The 10,192-nt window shown below is 42.9% G+C and overlaps 1 protein-coding gene across 7 annotated transcripts in view; it reads left to right on the top strand.

The window, feature by feature from the left end:
* Positions 1–4,324, top strand: part of JMJD1C (jumonji domain containing 1C) — a 158,671-nt gene extending 154,347 nt beyond the window's left edge. For all 7 annotated transcript variants that reach the window (XM_067001093.1, XM_048069480.2, XM_048069490.2 and 4 more), the window contains 2 exons: positions 2,680–2,811; positions 3,166–4,324. In XM_067001093.1, coding sequence (XP_066857194.1) covers positions 2,680–2,811; positions 3,166–3,255 — 222 coding nt within the window. In that variant the 3' untranslated portion in view covers positions 3,256–4,324. The remainder of the gene's footprint in view (positions 1–2,679; positions 2,812–3,165) is intronic.
* The last annotated feature ends 5,868 nt before the right edge of the window (positions 4,325–10,192 follow it).

The following is a 10,192-nucleotide window of genomic DNA, read 5'->3' on the forward strand; positions in this document are numbered from 1 at the left end:
GGGATTTAGGGTGTAGTGTTGGACTAGTCTCTGTATTATGGATGCTTCCCTTAATGTACCTTGAGTGTTTCTCTGTAGGTTTTTGGTCTCCTTCTTGGCTGTACAGATAGAGGAGCTCAGAAGTGTCCCCTGCTTTGCTAATATTGGGGTCTCATTCTTTCTCCAGCGCTTGCAACAACGAGCCCTCAGCTCTTCAGCAAACATTCCTAGCTAAAAAAAAATGCCTTCGTTCTTGTTCTTTTGAAGGATATGCTCTTTCTGCAGCTCCATTCTGGGTCAGCCTGTATCACAGTCTTCCTCCAGGGATGTCCTCCTTGGTTTTAATTTGGTGATTCTTATCCAAATTTGCAAAATATTTTAGCGATAAATTGAAAGATAGCAAGACTTGAGTCGGTGGTGGAAATGTGTTGTTCAGACTAAATGCAAAAATTGTTATAGTAGAACAGGTTATTATAATGTTGTTTTTTATAATTGTATTATCTTGATTAACAGCGGAATTATATATTGCAAAATAACATGCTGCAGGTAATAGGACATCCTGGAGATGTTAGGATAAGCAGGTATGCTAAAGGCCTGGGAGCTGCGTATGCAGAGCTGCTGGGCTGCGCGCTAGCCCTGGGGTCTGGCCCTGCAGGAAATGGCTGATGCACAGCGTGAGGACAGGAGGGAGGCAGCTGAGCAGCGAGGAGCTGCGGCAGTGGGTTGGACCGCCCTTTCCTCCAGCCCGGCTGAGGTCTGGGGCTGTTCAGATGCTCACCCATCTCCTGCGCCCTGCAGGAAAATCTCTGCTTCACGTGGGCTGAGTGTGAAGCCGCGCTCTCAGCTCAGCTGGAACTGGCACAGTCGTGGGAGTGTTGTAGTCCTTGCCCTGCGAACCTCAGGGGAATCGTTGCTAAACATATTTATGAGTGTGTCATGATGGCGGCTGGCATTCTAAATCTGTGTAAGTAGAACTGCCTATGGGCTGTCAGCGGGGCATTCCCATGTTAAGCACCAGACAGGCAAGGTACGTTCTGTCATCCCCCCAAAGACCAATAAGACAGGCACTGGCTGGGAACATTTAAGGCACAGCAAAATGAATGATGTGACAGCAGTGAATACTGTCAGCTGTCTGATGAAGGGAGGCAGCGAGATGAAATTGGTAACATCCTGTCTCAGTGAGGAGAAAGTGAAAGAGCCATATGGGATTTGCATGGGTTGAAAAGCAAAACAAGGGCAGGTATGGACTTGAAACAGGTGAAAAGCCTGCAAGGGAGGAGAGGGGGCTGGAGCCAGCTGCCTGTCTGCACAGAGCTCAGGCATTTCACCTGAAGCTCTAGGAAACTCCCTGAGCGCCTCGTGGTGGCACCTCTGCAGCTCTTCCCTCACTCGTGGCTTTTTTGCTCTTTGGAAGTTGAGGCCGTGTGGCATCAACAAGCTCTCTTCAGTTCCTGGATTGCTTCAGTTTTGATGCATACACAGAAGGAAACTGTACTGCCTTGTCTTTCCTGATGATTATGAGGTTGCAGAAGCCTGATGTGCAATGCTAGCATCAAGCTACATGTTAATCTCTAGGATTTCACCTGTAAAGGGGTAAACCACCTTATAAAGTCAGACTCTGGCAGTGTTTCTGAAAAAGAAAATAATTTTAAAATAAAATGCTGTGTTCTCAGCTGTGTAAGCCGTGAAGGTTTGAACATCAGGCATCACAAGAGAAACTTAGGACTCTAACTTAAAAAAATCTGGATGTTACTAGATGCAAGCTTAAAATCTGCAGAGCTGTATCACTAACGAGCAGGGTGGGATTGTTGTTTGCTACAGTAGCAGAGGCACCCCTCCCCGCTCCCCAGAGGCTTGCTAGGTTTGCAGAATTGATGTTGCACAACTTGGTGAGCAGCTGTTAGAACTTGGGGAAGGGAGGTTTTTGACATGCTGCAGAAATGGTGTAATTTGTAGAGGTTTGAAGGTGAATCATGGTAAACGTATATTATTTCTGAATAAGACGAACAGAAGCCGATAGGTTACAACCAGGAAGCATTTTCCTTTTTCTTACCCTCCAGATACGACCTGGTGGCAGGAGATGGTGTCCACTTCTCTCCGCAGGTTCCTCTCATCAGTAAAGGAAACGTTAAAGGAAAAAGAAGTGTTTTTGTCCTTTGGGGACCTGCTGCTTTATCCATGGCTTCTTTTTTCCTTTTAAATATTTTGACCAGCAATTACTTGTCAGTGAGCATGGCAAGTTCTGCCTGGCCGAGTTTGGTGGCAGCTTGCAGCGTGTCCAAGTGGCCCAAGGAGCCTGGTCTGTCAGGCAGGGCTGCGGCTGCGTTGGGCTGCGGTGCCTGCGCGGTGTTTCGGAAATGGCTGCGCAGCAGTGCTACACAGCAGCAGTTCCTGTACGGTTGGTAAAAGGATGTGCGGAATCGCACATCAGGGTATGCTGAAAAAATGTTGGAGCTGACTGCAGGAAGAAGTGCCAGAGCACTGGCAAATGCGTTATTGTTCAGTGTGTGTCTTCTACCAGAATCCAGCTTACCTAAGTCGAATAGGCTTAATTGCTCTCCACATAAAATGTATAAAGGCATCCTTCAGTCTGATAAGTATGTGGTTTTAGAGATCTCAAGTCCCACTCTTCTCTCAGGTGTCCCTGCCAAAGAACAACCCCAAAATACTAATTATGACTCTTATTTGTATTTTGGATAGGTGCAAAATTTTCACAGCTGCGTTCAAGTAACTGAAGACTTTGTGTCTCCAGAACATCTTGTACAGTCATTTCATTTAACGCAGGAGCTGCGGCTGTCAAAGGAAGAAATCAATTATGATGATAAACTGCAGGTAGGAAATGAATTCTGCTCTGGAAGCTGTTGTGAAGGCAGGGCATGCTCGGGCTCATTGAAATGCGGAGCAGTGCGTGGAGCTACTTCCTCGCTGCTGTTCACACAGAATAACAATGAGCAGCAGCATGAATGCCAGGGTGTAAATGACTCTCCCTTGAATTGCTGTTTCTATTTATTTATTTCACATAATGTTTTAAAATGTGTAAAAAGGTGTTTCCTTTTGCACTGACTTGATTCTTCAGCCTTCCTTTTTTTTTTTTTTTTAACATCCATTAAGCTTAGTCCTAAATGTAGTTACTTTTAGGAGTTCCTTAGGAAGTAAGCCTTACTAAAATGTCTGATGTTCTTGCAGGTTAAAAATATCTTGTATCATGCAGTTAAAGAAATGGTGAGAGCGCTGAAGATTCATGAAAGTGAAATGGAAGATATGGAAGAGAACTAAGCTCTCTCTGCTTTTTTGTGTTAACATCAAATGGAGGTTATTTTTTTCTAATATATGAACAGTATGCACACTAATTTAAGCTTCACAAACCATCAGTGCCAAGAAAATATAGTCATCGTATTTACTTGTTAATGACACTGCAACGGTAGAGCTTCATATCACAGCCACTGTGATTACATGTTAGACTTGCAAACAATGAAGCAGCATTCTGCTGTCCTGTATTATAATGTACATGAAGTTTGTGAAATGTCAAAGATTTAAGATGATGTATTTATTTTTGGAAAAAACACAAAATTCTATGCTATATTGTTGATCAAATGTAAATGTGACTTGTACAGTTTGCTAAAATAATTCAGATATTTTTCACTACATTGAGACAGTTACTGTGAGAGTAGGACACAAACACCAGCTATTGCCTGCATTTGGGATCTTGCTGAGTCCGCACAGCAGTCATGTCATAATCTGAAAATTACTGCCAAATAATTGTAAACTTTGTAAAATATAAAGTATATAAAGTAGATATTAAATACAGACACTTCAGTATTTTATTGAAGCTATTCAGTGTACAATTAAACGTTTTCAAAAGGTGTAATTTATTTAAAAATTGTCTCATTTTGGTAAAATTTATGTGAACTTTTAAAGCTAAATATTAAACTTAATATGCTATGTAAATATATACATATATACATTCAATGATGTATTTTTTTAAAACATTGGCTTGCTTTAATTTGTTAAAAGTGCAAGTGTTACACATGCTTTGTACATTGAAGTTGAAAGGGGTTTTACATTTTCCATTAAAAGAACTTTATCAAATGTTGTCTCGTTGTGTTTGTTCTTCATGTTTGTGGCATATTTGTGACAGCCCGAGTCGTTCATTCACAGTAATTGCCAGTGCATCTCTGCTTCGGTGTCGCTTATTGTAACGCTTGAAATGTTCTGCCGTGGTTGATGTGCACCGTTCTGCCCTCTCTGGGTTTGAAACAAAACTGCGAAGGGAAGTGCTGGAGCACAGTTCAAATGGCTGAGCCAAAAAGAGCCTCGCTCAGAATAAAACAATTTAAACATTGCTTATGTTCTGTCTTTAATAATCCAACATGTATTTTCGGTGAAGGGGGAAAGGAATTTCTACAGGAAAAAAAATAGCATCTTGGCTTTTTGCAGCTCAAGTAATAGAGCAAAATAATGACATTAAAAAAAACAACAACAACAACAAAAAACACCACAATGTTTGTTTTTATTTAATAACGATAAATTTTGTTCGGCAGTTGAGCAGCATTCTGGCTCTTCAGGTTTGTCTGAAGAGCTAAATTGTACATAAATTTTTCGAATTATTCAAACTATCCAAATGTTTAGTTTTCTGTCTTAAGTGTTAGATGCAGCCGTTACCTAGCTTTTTGTTTGGCCATAATGGGACAGTAAGTATCCCACATACTGCTCTGAGGGTGACAAAGTCTGATAGATTAAAAAAAATAGTAGTTGCATATGAGTTTTCGTAAGAGAGAGCCTTAAGACAGTATCTTAAGAGAAACAAAGGTGATTTGGGGCTCCAAAAGTTCTTTGTTGAACTGGTTTGAATTCATATGAAGTTGCAAAGAAATATGTTGGGGTTAACGTTACCGTGCTTGGCAGCTGATTCTGGAGTTCGTAACCAGTTACATGCAGCAAATGAACTTAAGCTGTGTATAGCACAGAACTAGACTGCTGTACTTCCTTTAAAGTTTAGAATGTGTAAATGAGCGAATTTTAATCTCAAGTATAAATATTTCTTTGAGTTTCGGTGCAGTACGTGAAACATCTGTGCAGTGTCTTGAGGTCACCAAAACGTGCGTTCCTGCTGCAGACCGGCAGGTCAGATTCTCTTCCCCCCACTTATTTTTCCCCACACAAAGTGCAGTTGTTAGGGCATGGTCCATGGGCGTCATCATAGCTCACTCTTTGTGCTGGGACCCTCTTTGTAGTGGAGCTGAATGGAATCAATCTGTTTCTCCAGCTACTGACAGAAAGCAGTTACTGTGTCTGTCCTGGCTTCCTGCTCCACGTCTTAACCGTACCCAGGTGCTTTGCTGTCCCTAACTGCTCAGCAGATAGCACCCGAGTGCTTCTGGAGGCCTGAGCTTTTGCCCCGTGGGGAACTGCAGGCTGCCCCTTCCTCCCTGCGGGACTTAGGGAGCCGGGGAGCGATCCCCACCTGGGTCTCCGAGGCTGAAGATGTAACTTCTTACCTCAGCTGGGATCTGAATGAGCAGCTGAACAGAGGCTGTTACTTCCATGTGTAACTATTACAGTTCTTTGTGGCCACCTGTTCCTCTCCCACCTTTGCTGGTGAATCTGTAAGTATATGACAAAGACATTGTACTGCGAAAATGTGGTTGAAATGGGTGGAGAAGCAGTGAGAATCCTCCCAAAGAAAAGGCAGGGAGATTGACAGGTTTGAAAACAAAAATCTCATTTTGGAGAGAGGCTGAACTGATGGGATCAAGCCTCCGTGCTGCGTGGAATGCTGCACAGCCACTGGGGTAAGTAGACCTTTGCTGCTTTCTTAGCAAAGATAAGTTGATAAGATTAAAAAAATAGTTTTAACTGCATAAATAGGATTTCTTCGTAGAGTCACTATAGAGTTTAACTATCTACTTGATTTGCTTAGTAGAGTTAATGTGAAGTAAATTGATGGGTGGTCATGCCAGAAGTAGTTTGGAAGACGTGGTGAATGGGTATATCCGATGGTTTGTAGTGTGTAAAAAACACCTGATGCATTTTGTAAATCGCTTTCTGAATTGACTTTGTGCTGCGCTTGCAGATGTCTATGCCCACAACAGTGACAGTGTTTCCCCAGTAACTAACGGGAGGGGAAGAAGCCAGGAGCGAGTGAACAAGGTAAACGTGGCACAAACTGAGCACAACGGGGAGCGCTGTAAAGCGCCTCTGCTATCAACTCAAAGAGACTGCGAGTCACATGCTGCGTGCATTAGCAGACCACAAAAAAATGTTAAAGGTAATGGCTACTCCCAATACCAGTAAAAGAGGCCAAAATTCTGTTATCTCAAATACTTGGTTTCCCAAACTTAGTTTATTCAGTGTCTTAAGATTTCTGGCTCCTTCACAATGAAGTTAAGCTCCCTGCTCCTATACAGGAAATCAGTGCAGGAAGCAGAGTTAGCATTAAGGCCAGTACAAAGTGAGATTGTCATAGCTGATGTCTGAGACTGAAAGTGTCTGTGTGTGTGTAAGGGGTTGTTTGCAGATTAGCTTTTTCCTCTGGACCATTTCTGTGTTCTCTGAGGCTGTGCTGGTGGGCATGTTCTTCTCATCTTCCTTTCCCAAAAACTTTTTAGGAGGTTTTGTGGTCTGAACAGTTCTAGTGTTGCCAAAAGTACTCAACGATAACAGCTGCAGTTGTTTGCAGGAACACTGTCAACTTCTAGAACAAGAACACGAAGTACTATGTTGTCTTTTTACCACCTTCCTATTCAGAACAAGCTCTCTTGATCTACTTTGCTCTCCATGAAACTTCCTTTCTCTTTTTTATTTTTTTTCCCTGTCCTGTGAAAGTTCACATCTCAAACTCGTCCAAACTGCAAATGCTCCTCTCCACGTACACCCTCCTTAACTCGCCCCTTTCCAGCTCCTTCTCGTTGCCATCCAGGGTAGAGCCGTACATTAAATGGGCACACTTCCTATTGTAACTGCAGAGGTCACAAGCAAAGAGTAAGCAATCAGCGAAGAACAAAGCGGGGCTGCTATGACCTGAACTATTTTGGCATGGGTGGATGTCTGTGTACATGTTTCAGCTCAAACAGAAGTTGCTGGATTACTGGAATCTCTGGCAGTGAAACCGGGCCCTGTTACACGTCAAACAATACGGGGTTGTAACAATCTGATTTGAAAATCTGTTTACTCTTGCAGCTTCACGGAAATTGCTCAGATCTCTGTGTGTAAACCAAACCTCCATCTGATCAGCGCTACGTTCTCATGCTCTCTGACCTTCTCGGTAGGTGGTAATTTTGTTCATACCCTCTCCCGTGACATCCTGTGAAGCCCTCTCCTGCTCTCACAACTGACAGCCTTCTCCGCCCTGCGCCCTAACTGGGAATTTCCCTTCCTTCCTCCTTCCACAGCCACTGTGCCCCATTCTGCTGCTTTCCCGTGCAGGATGTTTGTGCTCTCCCCCACATCCGCACTGGATACGCTGCCTCTCCCTGTTGAGACTCTCACACTCAGGCTTTGCTACGCTTTCTCCTCCTAGCTCCCCCCAGTTCTGCCTCAAAGACCGTCAGCTTTCCACTGTGCTCCTGCTTTCCACCTTTTGACTTGCTCTTTGTTCGCAGGAGTGCCAGTTGTCCTTCTCTGTCTTTTTGTTCCCATGGTACGTGTGCCCCCGGAGGCCGGGAGAGCACACAGTGGCGTGGGGGCTGCTCTGATGCAGCATACATGGCCACATCCCTTTCTTTCCATCTCAGCAGGGCGACCTAGGAAACTCTGACCAAGGGGCAAATGATTTGTAGCATTAGACGTGCACACAAACTAACCTCTGTACTTTTTTCATTTGTTTTTCTAGGTTTTGAAAAGGAAGTTACAATCTATATATAGCTAGTAGGAAAATGTTGCCTCAGAGCAAATTGAAGATATGTTTTACCTGATGCGTTGTCTGCAGACAGTTGCATTTTAAACATGGACCTTTCTAAAGCTAAATGGTAGACAGGATTTTTGTTACGCATCAAAGTGAACATTCCTGGTACCTTCCAACCGTACCATACACTGTATTCTTGACACAGATGCCCGTTGCTTTTTCCATTCCCAGGGCATGTGGTTTTATCATAGTTCTGTGCTTCCTTAGTGGAATTAAAGAGGAGGGTTTAGTAGCTTTAAGGCAGGAAATCCTGTATTTTTACAGCTCTAAGGATTTTATGTTGTTTGATCTCAATAATACCTTGACTCCTGCAACAAATAGGCCAGGGGGAACATTTCAAATGATTACAGGACAAAAAGCCTGGGTAAGTCTAGGTTACTTCTGGATTGTAAAACAAACATGGGAGAGAAAGGAGGTGTGGGAAAAGATGGCTGTAGCTCTGAGCCTTTTGAAAGCAATGAATTTTTTTATACAGTTAAACTTCATATCGCATTCAGGCAGAAAGTTTTGGTAAACATCGTCTGGCTTTACCTGATTTGTGGTAGCACATTACCACTCTGGTTACTTTTAGACAGTTCTACTGTTTGTTTTCTACAGTATTTTTAGTCTTAATAAACAAGGGATTTTGTCATCTATTTTTCTAGCCTGTTTTCATTTTCATATCTTTAAAGAACTCGCCTTCAATGTTTTTCTCTTAAAACAGGGAGGATAGATGTGAAATAAATCTGGGTTTATTCCAAGCTGTGCCTGGAAGAGATGTTGTATTTATATGGCTGCCACCAATTTTCTAGATGACTCAGATCAGGTATGGGTTTCTGATAGGGCAGTCTCTGTCACTCACTGAAAACAGGTCAAAAGGAATTGCAGATGGCTGAAGAGCTGCTATTGACATGAAAGTAGGAAGGAGTTCATGGCCAAAGAGTTCCTGAAAATGAAAACGCTCTCGAGAGGAAGAGGTCACAAGATCCAATTTTCCCTTTATGTAAGTCTGAAATGTAAAACCCAACACTTCTATATTTTGGTTTTAGCTGTCATTTTAAGTATCAACTGGTGGTGCAGTCTGCAGATTTTATTCCCAGGAGACGCTACATTGCTTCCCAGCTGCCTTTCTTTGGTTTCCTGTTCTGTGGGGATATAGTCAGAGACCAGGTAATTACAATTTCTTTTTTGCAAAGCATATGTTGGCTATATTCAACAGGGATAATATTTCTGTGTTCCAAGACAAGAGAGGTTTCTGTGGTAAAGCAAAGTCTATGAATAGAAGTCAGTGTCTGGACACATGTTAAAATTGGTTCTTGGTGAGACACTTTGAAATAATGGACCGCAGCATTTTTTGTTATGTATGTCCTATAAAACAATGCAGATCAGATTTAAAGCCCATGGGAACCTTTCCACTTACTGCGAGAGGCTTTGGTTACAGCGTATGCCCATTTATAACTTACCACTTTGCTGCTGCTGCTACAGTTCATGAAAATTGCTTTGCTTACTTTCTGTACAGTATTCACATACTGCATCTTTTCGTCACTCTTGAAGGACCTGGGGAATTAGCAAGAATGGGGAAGGGTAATAGCAAGGAAAAGACCCTGCAAGAGACGAGAAGGGTCTCTGTGTCTTAATAGGAGCCGAGCAAGGCGCCGCGCGGCCGCCAGGTGGCAGTCGGTGGCAACAAAATGCCCAGCAAGCGGAGCAGCGTCCAAAAGCAGGCAGAGGCTGGAGGAGAGAACATCCTGCAGCTGAACGGCGGCTCCTCCAAGCACAGGTCTCAAAACCCCATCTTTTGGTGAGGTGGTAGGAAAAGACAGCTGTCCCTGGGAGGAGGGTGTGTAAACAGCAATGCAAACTAACCCAGCGGCGCAGGGAAGGAAAATTGGGTGCTGCTTTTTGTCATTTCACAATGCAACCCAAACAAGCTGAAAGGTGGTCATTATTTAAAACAGTTCTAAATTGTTGGGGCATAAACTAGTTGCTGATAGACCTTGAACAGAATTTCCTTAGATCTACTGCCATGTATCCTTAAAACTTGTTCTGTCATAGTATTCTCTATATAACTTGTCATTGTTTAAATGACCCATGTGACTGCTTAGCTCTAAACATATCAAAACATACCTTTCTTAGAAAAGTTGATATTCTGTGCTTATTCCATACACTTGGCTTTTTGCCCAGAATTTAAAGCACTTTGTAAAAAGTCATTATTCAACGGGTTCTCAGCTGTAAGATGTTTTTTTTTCAAACGTCCCATGGTGCCAGGAAGGATGATCCCATCTGCTCCCACATCTTTCTCCTGGGAGGCTTTGTGGCTGGCTGACCACA

This window comes from Anser cygnoides, chromosome 7 (assembly GCF_040182565.1).
Source record: "Anser cygnoides isolate HZ-2024a breed goose chromosome 7, Taihu_goose_T2T_genome, whole genome shotgun sequence".
Taxonomy (NCBI): Eukaryota; Metazoa; Chordata; class Aves; order Anseriformes; family Anatidae; genus Anser; species Anser cygnoides.